The sequence below is a fragment of the Cornus florida genome, unplaced genomic scaffold (assembly GCF_030987335.1).
Source record: "Cornus florida cultivar Cherokee Brave unplaced genomic scaffold, ASM3098733v1 CherokeeBrave_3.0.0_Hap2_Chr03, whole genome shotgun sequence".
Lineage (NCBI taxonomy): Eukaryota > Viridiplantae > Streptophyta > Magnoliopsida > Cornales > Cornaceae > Cornus > Cornus florida.
Genome location: NW_026775573.1, coordinates 4,276,050 through 4,301,476, shown reverse-complemented (window position 1 = coordinate 4,301,476; position 25,427 = coordinate 4,276,050). Strand labels below are relative to the sequence as shown.

General features: G+C 32.8%; 2 protein-coding genes across 2 annotated transcripts; one reads left to right on the top strand and one right to left on the bottom strand.

The window, feature by feature from the left end:
- Nucleotides 1-4,321: 4,321 nt before the first annotated feature.
- On the bottom strand, nucleotides 4,322-7,125 carry LOC132299123 (pectinesterase 2). The gene is made up of 2 exons (XM_059795586.1): nucleotides 6,157-7,125; nucleotides 4,322-5,195 (listed from the first exon to the last, which is right to left on the bottom strand). Exons 1-2 carry the CDS (start codon nucleotides 7,016-7,018, stop codon nucleotides 4,507-4,509), a joined length of 1,551 nt encoding a protein of 516 aa, XP_059651569.1. The 5' UTR covers nucleotides 7,019-7,125; the 3' UTR covers nucleotides 4,322-4,506.
- Nucleotides 7,126-19,761: 12,636 nt separating this feature from the next.
- LOC132300966 (probable pectinesterase/pectinesterase inhibitor 36) lies at nucleotides 19,762-22,784 on the top strand. The gene is made up of 3 exons (XM_059798268.1): nucleotides 19,762-20,161; nucleotides 20,911-21,243; nucleotides 22,006-22,784. Exons 1-3 carry the CDS (start codon nucleotides 19,762-19,764, stop codon nucleotides 22,695-22,697), a joined length of 1,425 nt encoding a protein of 474 aa, XP_059654251.1. The 3' UTR covers nucleotides 22,698-22,784.
- Nucleotides 22,785-25,427: the final 2,643 nt, after the last annotated feature.

Below are 25,427 nucleotides of genomic sequence, written 5' to 3'. Positions count from 1 at the left end.
TGATCGGTTTATCAGCCTCTCTCTATTTTTGTTCTTCTATTTCCGCGAGAACATCAATAATGAAGGTGAAAAACTGTAGCAGCAGAATCCATCACATTGTTATTTTTATTATTTAGATAGAAATTAGATGGTAGTCTTACAAAAATAATTGAATTATTGGTTTGAGTGATATGAACTCTCTTTTCGAGAAAAAAGAAAAGAAAAGAAAAAAAGGTCAGCCGTTCGAGCTTCACGACCCTCACATATTATAGTCTAATCAATGTTTGTCTGTGTTGATTACCTATCGAAAAGGGAAAAAGTAATTCTTACAAATAGAGCTATTGTGTTATTGATAGACTCATTCATTCGAGATTAATACGTGACAGTGATGATGATAATGACGATGATAATGAAATAAATCTAACATGCTGTATTTAAGATTATACATTTATGGAACAATGAAGGTTCAACGATTAGGGGCAAGTGGAAAATGTCAGATGAAAGGGAAGGTCACTCGTTGTGTGATGTTGAACTCTTGAAGTGGGTCATGGGCTCAACCATCTTAAGCTACAATTTCTAGCTTAATTATTCATTCTCCTAGTGTCACGCAATGTACAAGAAGATATTTTTAATACTTGCCTACTCAGTACATGCTTATCTAGGGATGTCAATTTTTACCGCCCTGCCGGGGCCCCGCCCCGTTAATAACGGATATGGGAACACTTTTTATACCGTTAGGGCGGATATGGATACAAATTTTGTACCCGTCGAGAGTCACGGGGCCGGTAAGGGTTCAATATACATATCCTATGGGCCCCGCCCCGCCCCGCCCCGCCCCGCATATAACTATATATATATATATATATATATATATATATATATATTAATAAGTTATTTTAGCGGCTTACCCAATTACCCATCTCTTATAATCCTAATTTGGGATGTAAACTTGGTATTAAATATGCTTTTATTTTGGTTATGGTGGAAGTTAGAGCTTAGAACTTCTTGTGATTTGGTTGTATTAAACTTTTATTTTTGTTTATTATGTTCTCAATTATGTGATGTGCATGTTATTTTTTTATTTTTGTTGGGATACATAATTTATTTATGTTGTGCCATTCCTAGGCTTTGCATATTTAAATAGCAGGAGTTTAAGTTCGAAAAAGTGGGAGAAAAAAATTTGTTAGCGAGGCGGGCACGGGGGCACAGTATTTCTTAACGGGCGGGGCTGGACATGAAAATCTAACCCGTCGCGGGTCTCGGGGCGGGTATGGACTTGACAAAAAGTAAAAGGGCAGGGCGGGATTTAGGGAAACCCGCTCCAAACCCGCCCCGTTGCCATCCCTATACTTATCCCTGGTCCAAAAGTAACGTGACAAGTGCGTCTAAAATTAAAAAATAATAAAAATAAAAATTTTTGATTGTTTAATGGGTCAATCTAAATAGATGCAAATCAAATCCTAATTTAACTCTCCTTCTTTTTCTTTCTCTCAAACTATTCTGCTAAACCTTAATCGGTTAATAAGGGAAGTTTTGACTTTTATCTTTCATGTTTAACATGTAATCCTTATATATCTTTATCATTTTTTTTTTTTTTTTTTTTTTTTTTTTTTTTTTTTTTTTTTTTTTTATCTAAAGTACACCCGATTACATAAAATCTGATTCACATTATTTGTTGATTGTAGGATATAATATTAAAGTAATGATAAGGGAACCGAAAAGATATCTTCGAATTAATACCGAATTTGATGTAATTGGCTATACTTATCACGTGTTAAACAATTATTTTTTGAAAACTCTTTAAGTTGATGAGGTGGACAAAAACACGTCAGATTCGGGACTTATTCAACAAAATCATTCGGCGACCCTATCATTTTCCACCCTATCATTTTCCATATTATTATTACTTATTTCTTGTTTTCTTTTTCTTTTGGCAGAAGACAAATATTTATGTATGATTAAATTTATAGTTATTCTTTCTATTAATCATCTAAAGTTTTATTTGTATTTTGTAATATTATTTTATTTCAGAATTTTAACTTAAAATGGTTTTTTTCGACAAGATCCCCTTCTCCATGGACAAAATGTAAAATTTGGATCATATTGGGTTTAATCTAAATAACCTCTCAAATCTTTTAATTTTTATATAGTATTATTTTATATTGTAGGGACATATCAGCTTAAGTATGAACTTCCTATTTATTAGTGAATAAGCAAGTATTGTCCAATATATATATGTTCAATATCTATCGAATTAAAGTTGTGCTTTTAGTTTTTTCATTTAAATTTTATCTTTTATTGATTTTACAGTTGAATTATTTCATTATAACATACTATCTCCGTTCCAAAAATAGTGTCATGTTTAGGGAATCGTGTCAGTTCAATTTGTGAGAGTCACGGTTCCTTAAGAGTGATACTTTTTATGGGACGGAGGGAGTACAAATAATGAGTTCGGAGCAGAAAATGCTCTCTCGGCATATGGATGGAGGGAAGGTTACTTACATTAAACCTTTGTAAATCTTGTAGTGACAAAAATCTTGTGCACTAACCTAACTCTACTTACAGTTACCGATTCTTATAAAAGCAACTTCAAAAAAATTGTTTTTTTTTTTTTTTGATCCTAGAAATACCAAAATTACAATACAGTAATGGGAGATATCACTTGTCTCCAATAAAGTAAGTACAGGCCATGCTCATGCCGGGCTGGCCACCAATTTGGAGTCCAGGCCCTAACCTGCTGGACCATGACTGGTTAACGGCCCGGTGTGGGTTTTAAAATTTTAAGAAACCCAGGCCCAGCCCTGCGGGCCTTGACGGAACTCTTGAAGGTTTCTGGCTACAGGTTTGGAAGGAGATTCTGACCGTTGTGTTTGTCTACAAAATGACCGTATGGGTTGAGTCTGGCCCTTATAAATTTGGTCTATGATGTTGGTAGCCTTGGGTCATTGGTGTTCGAAAATGGGCTAAGGAAGCGTGGGCTATTTGACCATGTATAGTACAACCTACTGGGCTACCACTGGCCTTTTTTCCACACCTCTTATTGGACTGGGCTGGGCTAGCTCGTAACGGGCTCAAGCCGGGCCAACACTTGGTGGACTCTGGTTGAGCTTCAGGCCTCATGTTTTTGTTTATTTATTAGTAATTTATTTATTTATTTAAATTACTACACATTAGGGTCACACACACACACACACATAGAAGGGAGTGGATTGGTCCTAGGACACTTCAAAATACAGAGACACAAACAGAACTTAAGAAGTTAGAGTAACCTTTATAGTCTCTCAAATTTTCTAATGTCTTTATAAAAAAACCAAGTGGATCAAAATCTGAATTTCACCAACATAAGGCCAGATTAAGATGCATTATTTGATCCATGAGTTCGAATATAATTAATAATAATCTGACATTATAATTAATCTGATGCACTCAATTATATATAAATTCCACTGGTTCAATTTTAAGCCTACTTTGATTTATTTATTTATCCATATATATATATATATATATATATATATATATATATATAGAATTATCTTCTATGAATTGTCACTTAATTTAACTAATTTAGTTGACCGAGATACATAGAAAGAAGAACAAGTAATTGGCAATGATGTCACTATCTTTTATCTTAATTAATTGTGACAAATTGCAGGTGGACCCTCATAAAAGTTGGAATTTTTCATCCATGACATCCAAGGCATGATCATCACAACTATTTAATTAAATGAGAAAACCATTATAATTAATCTGATGCACTCAATTACATAAAAATTCCACTTGGTTCAATTTTAAGTCTACTTGAATTTATTACTATAACGTTCATATTATATATTTTTAAAAGGAAAATAATTAGTAAATCTTTTAGATATTTATGTATAATCACTTCTAATATATAATAACACTTGGATATAAAATTTAGATCTTCATATCTATAATCGGATAACGTGAATGTTGTCATATACATCAGCATCAAATTTCACAGTATCAATTAGATGTTTCTGGCCAGATAAAGAAAATTGTGAAGTTTGGTTTAGCAGGCATTTGATATATAATATCCCTTTCAGTTTTCAATCTTATATATATATATATATATATATATATACACACATTGAATTATCTTCAATGAATTGTCACTTAATTTAACTAATTTAGTTGGAAAAAAAAAGAAATTTGACCGAGATACATAGAAAGAAGAACAAGTAATTGCCAATGATGTCACCATCTTTATCTTAATTAATTGTGACAAATTGCAGGTGGACCCGCATAAAAGTTGGAATTTTTCATCCATGACATCCAAGGCATGATCATCACAACTATTTAATTAAATGAGAAAACCACTAGATTAGGATGACAACAAATGACATTCATCATTATTAGAAAAAAGAATTACAATTCTATTACAGAACTGATAATTGGGCACACACAATTAATTTTATTTTTGTGCAACAAGGAACTCAAATTAGTACCTTCGTTGCCAAGACATTAATCAAACATGCATATACAATTAAAAATGCAACACTAAAACAATCAAAGTCCGGATGTATAAGGCACTTTGGTGGCCGGCAGCCACGAACCTCCGGCAATAAAGCTCCCGACGGTGAACTTACCCGCCACGGCTGCACTAGTAATGACATGGTAGCCCTTCCATTTTACCCTATTAGCCGTGGATGAACCCGGACCCGTGTTCATATACTCTCCATAATACAATGTATCAAGAGCGAAATTGCCATCCCAAGGGTACCAACCAGCCGGGTCAATTAAGCTATCCAGACTCGTCTTAAGGTAGACTGTGCGCGAATATTTTTGCCATGGCCTCCCTAGGTATGTTTTTACCGAACTCTGAACCGGTTTTAAATCCGAAGCCGCCGTGACCTTACAATTGTGGATGGAAATTCCAGTGTTTTGGTTAGGGTCAGTCCTAGCTTGGGCTGTTATGGTATTGGTCTTGTTAGGTGGTTTTCGTGGATAAATGTTACAATTTTGAAGCACAACTGCAGCATTTCCAAAAATGAAATCGACCGTGCCATAAATGTCACACTCTCTATAAAATTGCCTCTCAGAGTGGACATAGAGGGTGTCTTGGTACCCCTCGAAGCTGCACTGGTAAAGGACCGAGAGATCGGAGCCTGACCGGAAAGCCACCGCCTGGTGGTTTGCCGCTCCGGCGGTGTTTCGGAATGTGATGCCGCGGGCAATGAATCCATCTCCAACCGCAGCTGAAATTCATTAAATTTAAAACAAGATTTTGTCAAGGTCGGAATTAGTATTATTAATTCAAAGCAGCAATAAATTAATGTAGTACTTATAAGCCAAAAAAGTCATCAAAACTGAATATTTTGTCAATGGATAAGCTATCTATCTTTGTTGTCTAGTTTTAAAAAGTCTCAAACATAGACATCATGATGTGTTAGTTTTGGTTAATTGGTCAATTTGCTTCTAAAGCAATCTATAAAGCTTATTGGCCACCCTTTGAAGCCAAAGACCATCCACACTTGGTAATTTCAGAAATGGTCCCATAAATGAGAGACATATTCTTTGTAGTTAAAATATTGTTCTTCATGACATTCAAAATCAGAAATGTCTTCTTCATGGTCATTTTAATACAGAAGTCAAAAATATCAATTGAACTGAATATATATAATATTTCAAATATATAAATTTATTTATTTAATTTTGCCTGCTGCCTAAAATAGTAAAATGTCAACCATCCAATTAAAAAGAGGAGACAAGTGCCTACTAGATTTGTTTTGCAAATTAAAAAATGAATGCACGACGTTCTTAAAAATTATAAATTAGTAAATTATTGAACAGTAATGGGTTTCTTTGTATCCTAAATAAATTCATCAATAGTATTTGTAGAAGTCTAGCTGATTCTAATTTATTTGTATACTTTTATAAGTTTTTGTCTAATATTTATTTATTTATTGAGAAATTATTTCATAGCCCAAGTCATCTATATGATGATTTACTTATTTAAATAATTTTTAGTAATTTGAAGGCGGACTTAGATTTGAAAGTCACGAGTTCAAAATATAAAACAGTCTCGTTGGGAGCCTGTCCGTTTGGACGAGCTCATTATTTTATTTTGTAGGTATTTTTTTTTTTTTTTGGTTGTAATTTAATATCTTGAGTTCTAGGATTATAAATAACAAATAATTAAGATTAATTTGAACTTACCAACTGTGGCTGATTTAAATGTGGTAGTGCCTCCTCCAACACTTTTGCTTCCAGTGATGATAGTCTTCCCAATACCATCACCCAACAACATGATATTTTTCAAACCTGTTCCAATTTCAACATTCTCCTTATATGTCCCTGCCTTCACGTATATCACATACCTTCCACTTCCCGATCGCTTCGAAGCTGCAGCGACTGCCTCCTTCACTGTCTTGTAATCCCCCGACCCATCCGAAGCCACCACGACGTTCGCCTGAGAGGCCGGAGACGATGACTGCAACAGTTTCCGGTCATGGCCCCCAACCCAAGTGGGGAACCCCTCTTTATAGCTTGGCACACCATACGCGACCTTATTCATGGACAAACTGTTGCTAATTAGCTGGGTCACATTATTTGACATCATGGGTAACACATAGTCCGAAACCCCTAGCTCCAGAAACCCGGCCCGGCACGTCTCGAGGTCGGTTAGAGCCGTGCTGAGCCATGTTTGTTGATCAACTTGGGAGCACTTAGTGTTAGGATCATAGGTTTTGTTGAGCCTCGAAATAGTGTAATCATAGAGCTCAAGACAATCAGACCATGCAGCTTTTTCGAGCTCGTTACGACACTTTGAGCCGAGCTTGTATGCATTATTATGGGCATTTAGGGCACGGTCTAGGGCAAGGTGTAGTGACACCTTAAAAAAATCAGACCTTTTTGTGACAGGGCCATAATTGGGGTTATGGCTCAAGAAGTACTCACAGGGTTTGGGATATGGTGTTTGGCTACACCATGACTTTATTTCAGTGGCTGTGTAGCCAGATACAATCGGAGAAAGAAAAAGAAGCAACAATCCAAGGATTTCAAACAATCGAAATGTCATTTTTGGCGTGACGATCGCGTCGAATTTTGGACCTTATGAAGGGAATTAATGATCACAAGCTTGCTATAAGAGTAATAAGCTAGGTTTCGTGAGGGTTATGTGTTGTTTATGTGTTCATTTCATGACTTTATATAGAAGCAATGAAACCAAGGGGTGACTAATAAAAAGTACTAGTGATGGTGATGCACCACCTTCCTTTTTTATTATAATTTGATTATTTAATTAAGGGTTCATAACGAAAATAGTAAATAGGCAATATCTAGGTTTTTATTTTATTTTATTTTATATTCTAGACGAATAAATTCCTATGAGGAATAACAGGTTATATTTATTTCTTTTAATAATTTGTTGTGTGTTGACTTCAGATTTGAGGAAATCGATCGGAAGAGTCACGAAACGCGTTCATGACATATTCATACATACATAAATACACACATGAATATATTAGCATGGTTAATGACATATACTTAATGAATGAATCATGCATTACATGAAGCAAGCTAGGTTTTTTTGGTCAGTACGTATTATAAGAAGGTTGCACCGTTATTGCCTGAGTTTTTATAACCATTCTTAATATACTGGTGCAATATTATTCAATGAATCAGTCATGAACCGTGCTAATATATTACATTGAAATTTGAAATAATTGATACTATTTTTTTCCCGCAAAATATTCCAGCAATTTGATTTTGCATATACCAACGATTAATTTTTATTATTTTAATTTATTCTTTGGGCTGAACTCATATTCATGATGGGACTGATGATCCAAATTAATAAATAACATTTACTTATATATTCAGAATAGCGGAGTCTTTAAAAATAATAAAGGAATAATTAAAAGTCGTGTTAATTTCCTGCATGTTACTGTCTTGAAAAATTCAATTATAGACTACTGGGATTTAGTCCAAAATAATAAAAAGCTACTTGGAATGAACTTTCTTAAATACTACTTTAAGGGGGAAAAAAAAACTTTATTAGATACTAGAATTTTTTAAAATACTAGAATCAATTAAATTGAATTTTTTTTTTCTTTTTCTTTTTCCTGGCAAAGAGCAGCCTTACAGCATCTACAAAGCAACAACCCATCACAAACAAGCTAAAACAACCACTTAATTAACTAGTATGCAATATGTATAATTGATGTCTTGAATTTTGAATTAGAAAGGCTTGTTAATTTTGTGATGGAAACAAAAATACAAATTAACTGCATGTTGTTAATTGTCCTCGTCAGAGAGTGCTCATCGATCAACACGCTTCATATGATGTGTGTGTGTATATATATATATATATAGTGATTGTTAGATTAATTATTGTAAATAACTGCAGAGTAACATATATTTCTTTTAAAAATTGAGGCCTACGTTGACCTTTTCGGCCTGCTTTATATTGATCACATGCATGCTGCGTATGACTACTGTTTCATTAAATAAGGAAGAGATAAGAATGTTCAAACATTTACTCTAAAGTATAGCTAAACAAAATGACTGTTAGGTTGATATATATATATATATATATATATATATATATATGAAATATCACTGTACATAGAAAAACTTACGAGTAGTTGATACATGGATGCGAAAATATAATGATCAATGCTTAGTTGATATATGGACACGAAAATAAAATGATCAATAGACACCGATGAGATGATATCGTGGGTAGGTATTACTTGTTGAGAGGTTATTTAAATTTTTTTTTAATAAATGTGTTGCGAATGATTGCATTTGTCCGACAGTAAATTATAGAATGTTCTAAAAGAACCGGCACTACCACTGTCAACAAAATATAGAGGTGCTTAAGTAGCATTACTTTTTATTTTTATTTTTATTTTTATGTTTATGCATGTGAATAAAGTTTCATCTGTTCAAGTCGGTTGTAGTCAATTTACCTTTTCTAGATGCACATAAGAAGTTGAAGCATTAATTTGGTGAATATTATATAAAATTAAGTTGGACTAATTTAGTTTGAGAGAGACATTTAATTAGAAAGATGAATGTCTTTGAATTAATGACAGTTGGAGAATATATGTAAACAGGTTGGAAACGTATATATATTTGACTGCCTAACTCTTGTTGAAATTATTAGCGCAGAATTAAATTAATTGTGTAAACTCTTCCATGCATTATGACTTGTCAAAATTAATACACCTAGGAAATTATTATTATTATTATTATTTGTATAAATCCTTGCTCTGAAAAATTGGATAAAGGATGTATAGGCTTCTCAATTTAATTACTTCAATTATATGAACTTAAGGAGGTTCTATGGTGTGACTTTGTAAAGTAAAAATAAAAATTAATTTTTTAAGTGCCTAAATTTATAAGAATTCATTTTTTAAGTATTAAGTTTTATGTGTTAATTTAATTTAAGAATTTTTTTTTTAAAAAATATGAATTTTAGTAACAAGTGACGTATAAATCACTTAAATTTTATTTCATTTTAAGTGAAATTCATTCTTGTAAGAATATATAAATTGTGTTATTAAATGTACTTAATTGAATAATAACTTAAATTATTGAGATAATACTGAAATGATTTATTAAACAGCAATTAAGTTGATCACCGGCCCTGGTTCTAAAGTGATGCTACGTATATATGCATAAATATTTGTGTATATATGCAGGGCCTGACATATATATATATATATATATATATATATATATATGTTCTGGGACCATGGCCGTCTCAAACCTTTTTTAAAAATCCTATTTATAAAGCTCTAAAATAGTTGAAATTAAATATCAGGGCCGACCTTTATGCTTTACTTTTAGAAATCCATGTTTATATTAAAAAAAATGCCAATATAAACTATATTTTTTTATCTTCTCCTTATGTTATTTTTATTTATATTTATTTTTCGTCCTCCTAAATATAAATTTCTGAGTGGCCCTTGCACATATGATGTTGGCTTGGGATGGAGGAGTGCCGGCAACAGAATTGTAGATTATTCCATTATTCATATTAACAAATATATTCTCTGTCTAAGTGATGTAATTTTTAATCATTGTATGATTAATAGCATTGTTGATTCATTCTAATAACGAATTTGAAATATATATATATATATATATATATATATATATATATTTCAAATTGATAGTAGTAGTACAAGTGGATCTCATTGCAACTCTTACAAGGTTGACATTCTTATTGGATAAAGAAGAGTTGACTAAATCTTAACTCTTACAGATATTAATTATGAGAATTCACTAAAAAAATAAAAATAAATAAAAAGTTAATGATTAAAAAATGTTGCCTACTAATATAGCTTGACCACTTCTAAGAGTACGTAGATGTCATTTCATTCATATCTTCTATTCTGGTCCTGTCCACTGTTCCAATACATTCACACCTTTGTTATTAAATTAAATTAAATTAAATTAAATGCTATACCAAAAGTAAATGGATAGAACCTGAGAACAGGCGACACACTACCTAACAAATTAAAAAAAGAACACAACATTTCTAAGTACATGGTTTAGTATTTAGGTCCTCCTGTACACTATATTATTGATCAATCCTTTTATATATATTCAAATAAATGTTTTGTTGAATGAAGTTACCAAGATGAGCAAGCAAAGGATAGGGGACCTCATCTCTTTGGTGGGTCCACTAGGCACCTTTGTTCGTGCAAAGAATAGGAGCACATGTTACAGTAGGAATACCTTAGATAAAGCGAGGCTGAAGTGAGCGAATTTAAGAACGAAAACGTGAGAACAATAAAATTATGTCATACATAATAAAAATATAAAGAATTGTGTGACTTAGGGAGTATCATGTCTATTAATATCTACAAGAATGAATTTATTTTAGTAAGTCATATTATTACGTATTAGTGTTTAATTAATAAATGATATCATGTCATCTGTACTCCCGATGCATTAAGTTACCAAAAAAAAAAAAAAAAAAATTGCATATAAATTATATGTGTGCGTGGGTGTGTGTTTGTGTGTGAATTATAGAGTTGAGAATTGAGACGTCATAAAGATATCTGCTCATCATGAGCAGAAGAGAATTTGGGAATTGCATCCTCAAATCCATTCAAAGCAAGTTTGCTGGCTGATCCCATGTGAAGGAGCACTTAAGTTCCGTTTGTTTGGACGTAAAATATTTTTTTATTTTTTAGAATTTGATTGTCGTAAAATATTTATAAAAAAAATTAAAATTTAATAAAATAATTTATCCATCAATTTTTGACTAGTTATTTTACATATCCCGCCCGATTGATTTGACCTAGAGGTAGACTTTTACCAAACACTGAAAAAGTAAAAATTAAAAAAATATTTTATCTGAAAAAATATTTTTTAGATCAAAACAAACGGAGCCTTAATTAATAAAAATAATTAGTACTGCAGACTAGCAATTACTCCGTAGTTAGTTTACTAACAAAACAAACAATATTCGGATAAGCTAAGGTGGAAGAGGGTGTATGTAAACATGACTTACATGTATAAAATTAAGATATGACTTCGTATATATTTCCTTACACGTACGTATAAATTAGCATTACAAAACACTAGCAAAGATAGAGACGTCACTATATACGCACACACACACACATTATGTATGTGTGCTTTGTATGTGTATTTAATTGCTTGATTAAGTATATCGCATATCAACTACCAAATCTAAATTGGATGATACAGATATAGTTGGCTAGCTGTTACACAACTAATACATCCTTGGGAGAAATAATTGACAATTTAATTTCCTCGTTGAATTTTAAATTAGTCGTGCATGGTAATGTTTCTGACTTGGCAACTGCCACTTAAGGAACATGGTTTTTGAAAGAAAATTAGATGTCACAAACCGTGTGAGGGGGATGAGGAATAGAAATTAAGGCTTAAATGCATGTGTGTAATCCATTTTATTAATCGAAACTAAGGTTTATGTTATTTACTCTTTCCAATTCACTAACTGTGCCCAAGGGGTTGCTTAAGTGGCAATGTCGATCACTTGACCCTAGTGTCTCGTAAAGTATTACGTTTGAGGTCCGACTTTCACTAAATGCAAATAATTTTCTTAAAAATTAGTTGGGACGAAAATCCGGAGCAAGGGCCGTATTGTCCAATATAAAAAGTACGTCATGGAAAAAAAAAAAATGAAAATTTAGTTTGATAAAAATGAGATTTAAATAAATTTGTATCTTTTTTATTATTTTTCCCAATGATAGATAAATAAATATATGTATATATATAATTTTAGTGCAAAAAAAACCCCTAATAATATGCAAAATGTACAATTACTCCCATATTATTCAAAAACCTTACTTTACCATTAGCAAAAAAAAAAAAATTTAAAAAAGGGGGCAAAAGACAAAATATCAAAATTACCCTTAAAGTCATAACATAGCAGTTTAAGGATTCTAAATCAATGTCCCAATATTTAAAATAAAATTGGAATGGGGGTGTCTAATTATCTTTTACTAAATTCAACAATTGTCCTTCTAATATATATATATATAGTTGCTAAAAATAAAAAATTTATAGACGTCACTAACTACACGTCAATCTCACTTATCAATAATAATTTTTTAAGTGCATTTTATCCCACTTATTAATGATTTATGAGAAATTGTGCTTGAAAAGTTAACGGTAAACCAACTAGGAAAAGTCATAGAAAAAAAAATGAAAAGTCAGTTTGATAAAAATGGGATTTAAATAAATTTGTATCTTCTTTATTATTTTTAACAATGATAGATAAACAAATATATATATATATATATATATATATATATATATATATATATATATTATGAATCAAACGTATTAAATGATCAAATTATATGTTTTTCTTTTGATATAAATTTTAAGGATTTAAGATAATAGCTTACGTAACTCATATGGGAATTTCAACATTTCAAGCTTAAATTTTTTTTTTATATAATTTATTTTGACGATGATGGTGTCGTGTCTCTTAGAGCAGTTCTTAATTCAATATCGAAGAGATGCAATTTGGCCATATCATATACCTCTTTTAGGAATGGCCCCTAAAATATTCGAACCAGATACTGCATTAGTTTACTAGTTTTTAAAAATTTTAATCGAGGAAGCTGAAAAAATCTAGATACCTCACCCCAAACAAATAAGAAAAAAAAAAAAAAGAGTCTCTAGATGATATTGACTGAATGTAATCTTTGTTGAGATTTTAGTAATTGTAATACGTCCTTACTAGCTTTTGACTCTAATGAGGATTATTGTAACTGTCAAATTCTTATTTGATCACTGAAAACAAGTATGTAAAGGAGCAATAACCAATTTCTTGTTCTAAGGCGTTTAATTGGGAACAGAAATTCAAGCACTTGGGTTCTGACTCTTTGATAAAAAATTCTAACTCTCAAATTGGATGGATGAGGATGAGATCAACTTTATTCCTCCGCGTTTGTGAAATGGCAAAATGGTACAAGCAAGCAGCAGATGAAGAAAGACCTCATTACATCAATATTGACTGTCTCATTATTAGGTTTAAGTTGTTTAACAAAGACAAACGTACTGTGTGTGATTAAGAAAGACCACAGTAAATTGACCACAAAAGGGACTTTTCAATTCATTCAAGCTAGAAGCACACGTTTGCTGTAACCTTAAGGCTATGTTTGGTTAGATAAAATTAAGAAGAAAATAAAAGAAATGAAAAGTGAAGTGAATGAAAAAAAAATTTATTTTCTAGCATGCATTTGGTTAAGGTAGAAATTATTCAAAAAAATTGTATTGAAGAGCATAAAAGTTACTAAAAATATTTGTACTTACCTATATTGTCTTTATGTTATATGGAGTATTTTTCTTATTTTACAAAAATAGTAAAATAATAAAATAAATAGTAGAATAATAAAGAATTAATTAGTAGTAATATATATCTAAAAAAAAAATGATATAGTTTTCAATTAATTGACACTTACAAATTACAATTTATAGAAGTCTAAGTTAATTCAAACTCTACCACCAATAAAGTTATTATTGGTTTGTAATTCTTTAAAATCCAGTAAAAAATAAAATAAAATAATTATTGGTGGTTTACAATTATCGATATAGTTGGTGAATAAAATAGGAATGCAAAATAAAAAGATAGCTTTCACGAATTTTTTTTATTTTTGCCTGTTTTGGGCAGGAAACATTTTGTGAAAATAACGGGTTGCGAGAATTCAAATTTTGCAGAACGTTTCATTTTCATTCTATTCAAATTCTAAAAATGTTACAAAATTTTCACTTCCCTTTCTTTTCTAATTGATTCTACCTAACCAAACAGAACCTAAGTGTCAAAAGTATTTAGTGGAATATGACATTGATCGAATTGGATTTCTTCTTTTTCCTAACCAAAAGACCTTTATATATATATATATATTTAAGAAAAGTGAAATTTTGATTACCAAAAAAATAATAATAATAAAAAATAAAAAATCAAGAACGTATTAACTCTAAAATTAAAAGGAAAAATAACAGACAATATGGAGCTTGATAAATACTCTACACCAAAGTTCAATTTTGTAAATTCATCTGAATTTTTTTGAGAGTATTTTGGTAATTTTTGCATTTGTTGTGCTGTCAATGTGAAGGTATTATTTATTCATTTAAAACTCTCTTTATTGGTGCACTTTTGATCCAAATCCCTGTAACTCTTGAGCGCAGCCTAATTTTTGGATGAATTAAGTAAAAATATATATGTTCTTGTTGTGTGTAATATTTAATTGGGTCAAGTACAGAAAACATACCTAAAGTATGTGTACAGTGCATATTACACCCCTTACGTGCAAAAAACACTTCTAAAGTTTCAATTTAGTGCAAATAGATCCCTCTGAAAAATTTAAATCTTAAGTTGACTAAATTACCCTTACTAAACCATTTTATAAAATATATAAAAATACATAATTTTGTAAAATGACCGAAAATAACATTATTGGAGGACGTCCCTCACGTACAAAAAACACCCATAAAGTTTAATTTGGTTCAAATAAGCTCCTCTGACAAGCCCTAAGTTGACTAAGTGACCCTTATTGAACAATTTTATAAAATGACTGAAAATGACATCATTGGAGGATGCCGGCAATTGACAAGTACCGATAAAAATTAAAATTAAAATTAAAGAAAAGTAAAGATAAAAATAAAAAATAAAAAACAAAAATAAAGTGAAAACTAAAGAAAATAAATCTGCTTTAAACTCCGAAAACCAAGTGTACACTAATATTGGAATTTATTTACTTATTTAACTTTTTTTTTTTGTTTAACAGTGTTTGGTAAGAAAAAAATAAAATAAAATAAAGAAATTTTTTTTTTTAGTAGAAAACAGTTAATTGAAATCTCAACAAATTCAAATCCTTGTTTTATAAATCCTCAAAGTTTTTTTTTTTTTCTTTTTTTTTTTTTTTTTAATAGACCTACGTCACTAACTATATGTCAATCTCACTTATCAATAATAATTTTTTTTTAACTGCATTTAAAAAAAAATATGAAAAGTCAGTTTGATAAAAATGAGATTTAAATAAATTTGTATCTTATTTATTATTTTTTCTAATGATATATATATATAATCAAATGTATTAAATGATCAAATTATATGTTTTTCTTTTGATATAAATTTTAAGGATTTAACTCATCAACATTTCAAGGTCATATTTTTTTTTCTTTAATTTATTTTGACGATGATGGTGTCGTGTCTCTTAGAATCCTTAGTTCACTATCAAACACCATATCATATGCCTCTTTTAGGTATGGCCCCTAAGATATATATATATTTTGAAATTTTAAGCAACTGAATATATAAAAAAGATAATTACAAGAACGGCCCTAAGATATTCGAACCAAATACTCCTCCATACATTTACTAGTTTTTAAAAGTTTCAATCGAGGGAGCTGAAAAAATGTAGATACCTCACCCCAAAAAAAAAAGGAAAAAAATAAAATAAAAATAATGTCTATCTAGATGATATTGACTGAACGTAAACTTTGTAGAGATTTTAGAAATTGTAATACGTGGTTACTAGCTTTCGACTCTAACGAGGATTATATTGTAACTGTCAAATTCTTGTTCGATCGCTGAAAACAAGTATGGAGGCGTTTAATTGGGAACATAAATTCAAGCACTTGGGTTCTGACTCTTTGATACAAAATTCAAACTCTCAAATTGGACCGATGACGATGAGATCAACTTTATTCCTCCACGAACGTTTGTGAAATGGCAAAATGGTACAAGCAACGTACCTGCAGATGCAGAAAGAACTCATTACATCAATATTGACTGTCTCATTATTAGGTTTAAGCTGTTTAACAAACACACACGTACTGTGTGTGATTAAGAAAGACCACAGTAAATTGACCACAAAAGGGTCTTCAATTCATTCAAGCAAGAATACAGCAAATTTGGACACGTTTGTTTTAACCTTGAGTGTCAAAGTATTTAGTGGAAATATGACATTGAATTGGTTTTGTAAAGTCTTTGGGTTAGGAAAAAGAGGAAGGATGGAAGTTCCCTGTACATCGCTGCAGGTTGTTACCGGAATTGCTATGTACATCCACTGCTAACGGATTCGAATTTGTTATCAATGGCTGTTCTTGGGTCTTTTCTTGTTCGCGGAGCTTGTTGTTCTATATATGTCTCTAGATGTTGGGCTAGTTGGACTCTAACTTGTGGGCTACTTGCCTTATGGATCATGCTGTAAATTCTTTATATATTAATACATTTGCTTTACCATTCAAAAAAAAAAAAAAAAAAAAAAAAAGCATTGAGTACGTGTGAAATTTTGATTACTTTCAAAAAAAAAAAAAACGTTCCGTACATATAATTAACTCTAAAATTAAAAAGAAAAAATGATTGGCAGTATGGAACCTGATAAATACTTTACACGAAAGTTCAATTTTGTATGCCGTCAATGTGAAGGTATTATTTATTTATTCTAAACTCTCTATATAGGTGGTCTTTTGATCGAAATCCCCGCAACTCTTGAGCGTGGCCTAATTTTGGATGAATTAACTAAAAATATTTATGTTCTTGTTGTCTGTAATATTTAATTGGGTCAAGTGCATAAAATACTTCTAAAATATGCTTACAGCGCAAAAAACACTAATAAAGTTTTAATTTGGTACAAATAAGTTCCTCTGAAAAATTTAAATCTTAAGTTGACTAAACTACCCTTACTACACTATTTTATAAAATATATAAAAATACATAATTTTGTAAAATGACCAAAAAGAACATTATTGGAGGACGTCCCTTACATGCAAAAAACACTCCTAAAATTTCAATTTGGTGCAAATAAACCCATCTGACAAATTTAAATCCTTAGTTGACTAAATTAACCTTGTTGAACTATTTTATAAAAAAAATTTAATTTATAAAATGACTAAAAAAGACATTATTGGAGGACACCGACTATAGACAAGTAAAGATAAAAATAGAAAAAAAAAAAGATAAAAAGGTAAAGATAAAAATAAAAAATAAAAAACGAAAATAAAGTGCAAACTAAATAAAACAAATATGCTCCAAACTCCGAAAATCAGTATACACTGATAGTGGAATTATTATTATTTTTTAACAGTGTTGGTACGAAATAAAATAAAATAAAGAAAAAAAGAAAAGTAAATAGTAAAATGAAATCTCAATAAATTTAAATTCTTGTTCTACAAATTCTTGATATTTTTTTTAAAAAAAAAAAGTTTAGAGATATGCATAGAGCAAAAAGTTTCAAAAAAAAAAAAAAAAAAAAGTAATGTGCACATAACATTCATATATTATGAGATTAGTGGCATATATACTCTCTTGGGCATTTACGGAAGAGTAAAAGGCAAAATGAATATTACATTACTAATTTATGTCAAGAATGGTATTTTTGGACAATGTGAAAAGATTAGGGATGTTTTTTGTACACTTTTTAAAATAGGGATAAAAATACTATAAAGAATATACTTTAAGAGTATTTTTTGCACTTCTTTCGAAACAAGAAGACCTGGCAACCAAAAATTAAAAAAAAAATTCTTTCACTCCATCAAAACAATAATTGATTGATAAGTTTATTTGTTTTCTAAATAATAATTTCTTCCTATATAAAATGTCAATGTAACCAGATCATGCCAAAAGGGCCAAAATAACATTAACTTTTATGTTAAATTTGCTAATTAAGTGAAAACGTTTTAAAAACAGGGATTTGATATTTCATGGTTTGCTGATATATTTATTTATTTATTATTATTTTTTGTCTTTAATTTCATAAATAAGAGTTTATCCATAGAAGAAGACAAATAAATGAAATTTGTTTTTTTTTATATATGTTGTCATTATTTTTGCGACATTTTGTTCACCTTAGCTGTCTCAAGCAGTTAAGTCTTCGACCACGCCAAAAAGGTGAGCGTTACTCAATTTTTGCATGTAACAACCAGTCTCACCAATTTTCCATGCTAACGTTTTCTCACGACAGGACATGAGACCTAATCAGGATATAATCAGTCCTTTTGACCAAACATAACATTTTTTATATTTTATTTTTAATAGCATGTTTTAATTTATCTGAATTCATTTTCGATCTAAAATGGTTCAAAAATCAATACTAACGGGTTCAGCTCATGATATACGCCTTCTTTGGCAAAATTTAATCATTTTGGTCTTCGTTTTTACATTTTTGATATTCATTAATAACATATCCTTTCTGTCTTAAAATAAATGTATTATTTGAAAAGTCAATATACTATTTTTTATAATATTATTAATTTAACTTTCATGTAATAGGAAAAGACTTGTCTACTCACGGATGAGTTGGTCATTGTTACTGAGATGTTGTCCAATCACAAATGCACAAATAATTCGGAATTACAAAATCAAGAAAGTTATAAATAAATATAATAACCTTTTTTTTTTTAGGGGAATATATTCAGTCACTCTCTCTAATTTTCTTATTCATCACTTTCCAAATTTTGTAATTACAAATTGTTTGTGCATTTGTGATTGGACCACATCAACAGGCAGTAGGAATGATTAGTAAATTTGATAATTAATTCACTACTAATATAATAAAAATAATAATAAAAATCAGTATCTTAAATAATTAGACTCCGAAAAAGAAAAAAATAGAATTAAAATGGGACAGAGAGAGTTTGAGAGTTCATTTTTCTCTCAATTTTGTAGCAGCTTAAAGTTGTTGATTTGTGAACTTTTGCTGTGCAGAAGTTGAACAAATAACACTTGCGTTTGAAAAAGTAGAAAGAAAAAAAGAGAAAATATTGTAAATTATAATAGAAATGGAAGGAAGAGAATGGTTGCAACCATCATCATAGTCATATTTGTCTTGAATAGGATTAGTAACAAGAATTTGTTACATGTAAATTCACCTATTATATTTAATTTTTTAAAATTATTTTTAATAACTTCATCCAACATTATTTTTGTTGTCATCTCTATTCCTTACCTTTTATTTCAAGTAGTATTCTTCATTTAATTGTTCAATAGGTATCAGATGTATATGTTCCTTTCAATTCTCTCAAAACAAATTCAATACTGGATACACATGTCAACAGTTAAGAACGGTAGGATGCAACTCCCGTGAGGCCACAATTAGTGAACCCATGACCTTCTCTCACTCTGTACTAGACTCCCATGACACATGGCTAGGACCATAAATGGTCCATGTGTTTGCTTCCTCAAACAGCTTCATATATATATATATATTGCAATTCAACACTGTTTCAAGTTATGATATCACCACTGAAAGCAAAATGTCTGTTTGGCTCACCACCTTTCTTCTTCTTCTTTTGTTAGCCATGGCTAATCTTTTATCATGCAACCAACAACTTGAGGTGGTCCAAATGGCCCGAGCCGGGGTCTTGGAAGCTATGAACTGGGCTCGAGCCAATTCCAGCCTACATGGGCCGGACCATGGTTTGAGTCACCTTGGTGTGGCTCTAAGTGACTGTGTTGAGCTCTATGAGGAGACCAAGCCACGGCTTGCGCGCTTGCTCTCCGGTGAGAGCTACAGCAGAGAGGACGCACTAGCGTGGCTCAGCGGCGCGCTGGCAAGCCATAGGACTTGTTTGGATGGCTTGGAAGAAAAGGGGTGGTTGTCTGAGACTCACCATCAAGTGGCTCAAAACCTGACTGTGTTGCTTAGAAATGCTCTGGCCTTTTATGGGCCCAAAACAATTTGGAGGGCTAAAAGCAACGGTAAGTGTTTCGTTAGCCTCATGATCTTTTCAATGTGTGGTGTAACATATGGTCTAAATGTTGTACTGCCCAAAACTAGGCCACCAAGCCCAAGTATTGTTACTAAGAATGACATATGAGAATGATTTGCTAATATATATTTATACATGCATGTATAAATATATATTTTACCTGGCGAGGAAGAGGATGGGGTGAGTCGAACTTGTACTCAAATACTATTTAGAGAAGTGCCTCTACCAACTAGGCTACCCGGCTCACCCCGATTAGACTTGGTTGCACAACTTTAATTGAACCCATAATATATATATAAATGAGTCCCTTCGATAAGTCTATGAATAATGATAAGTTGTTCTATGGTTTGGCGAAAAATCCTAAAACACCCTGGGTACCGTCCCCCAAAAGACTCTCAACCGTGGAATGTGTTGGTGGGTCTCACCCGATGAATGATTCAATAGCCGCGAGACCCATGATTACAAGATTAATTAAATGAATTTTGGTACCAAACCTTGAATTTATAATTTTTTTACCTTCATCTCTCACCTTAATATTTGTATATTATCGCAACAAAAGGACAAAGTTCATAACAAGTGTCGGGTAGCATTACTCGACTAGATTTGGCTCTAAGTGTTATAATTCAATCAATCCAAACGGCAGAGTCATGCATGCAAACTTTACAGATGTGTACTTAGTGTTACGAGTCCATGTCTGAAACTGATTTTTATTTTTTACCCCATTTGTTGTTTACTTAGGAGGCCAAAAGAAACCAATATCTAGCCAAAATGAGGGTCTCTTAGCATCATGGAATGCAGCAACCTCCATTAATGCAGACTTTGTAGTGGCCAAAGATGGCTCTGGAAATTTCAGAACAATAAACGAGGCCGTCGCTGCACTTGCAAGAATGGCCGGTAGGAGGCGGGAGAGAGTGATTATCTATGTGAAATCTGGAGTTTACAATGAGAAAGTGAAGATCAGAAAAAACATGAAAAATGTAATGTTCGTAGGCGATGGCATGGACAAAACAATCGTCACTGGTAATCAAAGTGTCCAAGATGGTGCAAGCACTTTGAACTCTGCCACATTTGGTAAGATTATTAGTGATGGAAAGAAACGTTTCGTATAGTTGTGTATTGTTGTTATAGACATGATCTAAACAGACAAAAAAAACTGAAAAATATACTCTCCGCATGTAGAAGTAGACTGCATTATCATCCTTCTACTGCCACCATTACTTCTACTCCCACCTAATGGTGGCAAGAGGTTCGTGCATTGAATTAATTCAATTTTTTTTAAATGATACTTAACTACTTACCGGTGAGTAGCTTCACCCTACTCACCCCTTGTTTATTAAAGCTGATGTGGTATATATTTTGTTATTGGAATACACAAGTGGTGAGTTTGGTGAAGTTACTCACCGGTAAGTAGTTAAGCATTATCCTTTATAAAATGACAATATTTTGCACTTTTGTACCCTGTATTAATACAGGGAAGTTGTGTTCTGATCCTCCCAGCTCACTCCGGACGGTGATAGGAGGCTTGTGTACTGGATTAACGAAAAAATGGTTACACGGTCCTAAGACTAATATTGATCTCGGTCAATGGCTTACATGGTCCTAAGACTAATATTAGTCTCGGTCAATGGCTAGTTGACACACAAGCAAAAGCTAAATAAAGACAACTCATTTGTTTACATATCACCTAGTGATTGACCGGGACTACGTGGTCAAGACCATGTAATAATTTCTCCCAACTCTGTGATCTTATGTGTCCTGTGCTAATACAGAGCCAGAAAGGCTAAAATAATTGAAGTCTAATTTGTTAATTAGCACAATTTGGCTTTGGTGCAGGGGTGTCTGGTGATGGGTTTTGGGCAAGGGACATGACATTTGAGAACACGGGAGGACCACAGAAACACCAGGCAGTGGCATTGAGGGTGAGCTCAGACCTCTCGATTTTCTATCGCTGCAGCTTCAAAGGCTACCAAGACACACTGTATGTACACTCTCAGAGACAATTCTATCGCGATTGTCACATCTATGGCACTGTGGACTTCATATTTGGCGATGCCACCGCGGTCCTCCAAAACTGTGACATTTATGTGAGGAGGCCTCTGGATCACCAATCCAACATGATAACTGCGCAGGCAAGGGACGATCCAGATGAGACTACTGGGATTTCGATCCTGAATTCAATTATCGCACCGGCACCTGAGTTTGGTGCTGTTAAAGGCCGGTTCAAGAGTTACTTAGGCCGGCCATGGAGGAGGTACTCGAGGACAGTGTTTCTAAAGACGGACATGGATGGTTTGATTGATCCCAAGGGATGGACAGAATGGAGAGGCAATTTTGGTCTTTCAACGTTGTACTACGGAGAGTATATGAACTCCGGGAGTGGAGCTTCCACTGCAGGAAGAGTGAGATGGCCTGGTTTTCATGTGCTCAAAGATCCACATGAAGCTAGCCCTTTTACAGTGAGGAACTTCATCCAAGGCCATTTATGGATTCCAGTGTCTGGTGTGCCATTTTTGCCTGAAATTTAATCCTCTTCAACTATGCTGTTCACATCTTGTCTGGTATATGATTAGCTACTGTGTATTACAGAACAGGTTTTGTCTAGTATATGACAAAATTTAAAAGTTTAGTTTTTTACTTTAATTAAATTAAGCAAAATAATTACAAAATATCAAATGATCACTTATTGAATTAAATAATTCCATCACTCAAGAAAATTTAGAAAATAACTATTGTGAAAGGCCTTTCAATGTTGATACGAGATTGGTAATTACCACATAATCTTTGAAGCATTAGGCAAAAGAAAATTATTTTCATAGCATGGATGGAAGGAATAGTAATTAATTCTCAGACCTTGTTCATTTGATATGGACAGCTTCATCCCAACTCATCAAGTGTTCAAAGAATCAATTCTTTGGACAATTGGAGTATTTTGGGTGGCGGAATGATAGAATGGAAGGAATAAATTTTCATGGTTTGGTAAAAATTAAAGAGATAAGAAGAGAAATAATAATTGTATGGATGAAGTGCATCCGCATCAATATTGTGCCAACGAATTTACCTTCCCTTTCTCAATGAAAAATAAGGTGCATGCCTGCATGGGGACAATATGCTTATACATACACAATCAGAAACAAATGGACAAAAAAGTCTTCTACTTTAATTTCTTTTTCTGTTTTTCTTAAATAGTCTTCTTCTACTTTAAACATGAAATGATGAACACTTGAAGGGAGAACAAGGAGAATTAATTATATTATTAATAAAGTACGTGCATGGGACCATGGGATCATATGTTTATAAACAATCATGAAGTAACGGGCATGTCTCTATAATTTCAGATCCAACTTGTTATGTTATATAATTTTCATGCTGCTCGTCATACGACTTGTTATGGTATATAATTTTTATATTTGTTATGTTCACCATGTTGACCATCAATACAAAGCACATATTCTGTCAATGGTTAGCTATCCAAGATAAACTACTTTACATTTTGTCTAGATATATGATTGGCTGTCTAAGAGAAACTACTTACACAAGACAAATCGGCTGCACTTCACTCCACAATGCAACCAAATGTATGCATAGTATGCCTCAATGCTGCAGAAAACGATGAACATATATTTGTTCCATCAATGTGGGTAGACAAAAATCATATGGAATGTCTTGTAGCATGAGTGTGGGTTTTACACTAACCTTAATTCTTGGAAGGATTTCTTAATTCAGGCTTCATCGCATAAATTGAAAAGGAGCAAAGTTCGTGATTTGGAACCGGCTAGCTTTGAGTATCATGTGTGTGGAAGGTGTAGATACCTATTTCTTGTCAGTCGTGGAATAGTCAAAAGGGTCCGGGAATATATCACTAAACAGTATGAGAAATGCAGAAAGGTGGAAGAAGGGAGAGAAAACTAGTCCAGTGAGACGATTGGAGCAATGGTAGGGAAGAAGCTGCCGCCAGTTCTCTTATCCTTTGCCTTTTTGTCACTGCTCTCCTTTTATAGCCCTAGGTAACTTAGGTGATATATTGTTGGGCCTCCAGCTTGAAAATGGATCAGGGTCATGTCTCCTTTGGGTCATGTTGCCATAATCCCTATATTTCTGGAATTGCTGCCAAGCGTACCTTTCCTATTGAGTGACCCAAAAATGGCAAACCGTAAAGGCAATTGTATTATTCCAGTCTTTTGCTCTTATCCTCAAATTGGGTCTTGCCTTAGTGAGCAAGACATTACTAATTTTCCATCCTCCATTCCAAAATCTCTTCTATGTCCCATCGACCTTGAAGAGTCCCACCATACCCTTCATTGTTTTGGCATAAGGTTGAGACTGTCGCTCGAGGTTCGGATCGAGGTTTAAGGCCCGTCGATCGACAGTTCGTGGCAAAGTCGAATTGAGATTTAAGGCCCGTCGATCGACAGTTCGTGGCAAAGTCGGATCAAGGTTCAGGGAACGCCAATTGACAATGTGGCGAAGCCAAATTGAGGTTCAAGGCTCACCGATTGACAGTGGCGAAGTCGGATCAAGGTTCAAGGCCCGTCGATCGACAATTTGTGGCGAAGTCAGATTGAGGTTCAAGACCCGTTGATCGACAGTTTGTGATCGGGTCAGATCGAGGTTCAAGGCCCGTCGATCGACAATTGGTGACCAGGTCGGTTGAGGTTCAAGGTCCGTCGATCGACAGTTGGTGGTCCGGTCGGATCGAAGTTCAAGGCCCATCAATCAACTGTTGGTGGCCAGGTCGGATCGAGATTTAAGGCCCATCGATCAACTATTGATGGTCAGGTCAGATCGAGTTTTAAGGCTCATTGATCGACTGTTTAGTTAGGCCAGGGTTCAAGGCCCACTGGTCGATTATTGCTTTCTTGTTGAGGTGGATTGTCTCGTCGAAGTGTTGCACTTTTGTCTTCTTGCTCGAAGATGGTACTATGGTGGGGTTATCTTGACTTAACCTTTGGTGATGTTGCTCAACAACATCTACAAAAGGAAAGAAACAACAGAATCTTCCGGAACAAATCTTTACCTCCACAACAAATGATGAATGCGGTGATCAATGCAGTTCGATGGAAATTATTTTCTGTCAAGAAATGAAACTGCCCCTTTACCAAAGAAATTGCACTAGAATTTCTTTGAACTGACCTATACAAACCACTTAATTGCCTTCTCCTCAACCCTCCACATAAACCCTTTACCCCAACGTAATGTTTGTTTATGTTCTGTTTGCCCATATGTACTTTTGTTAGGCCATGGGGTATTAATGCCTC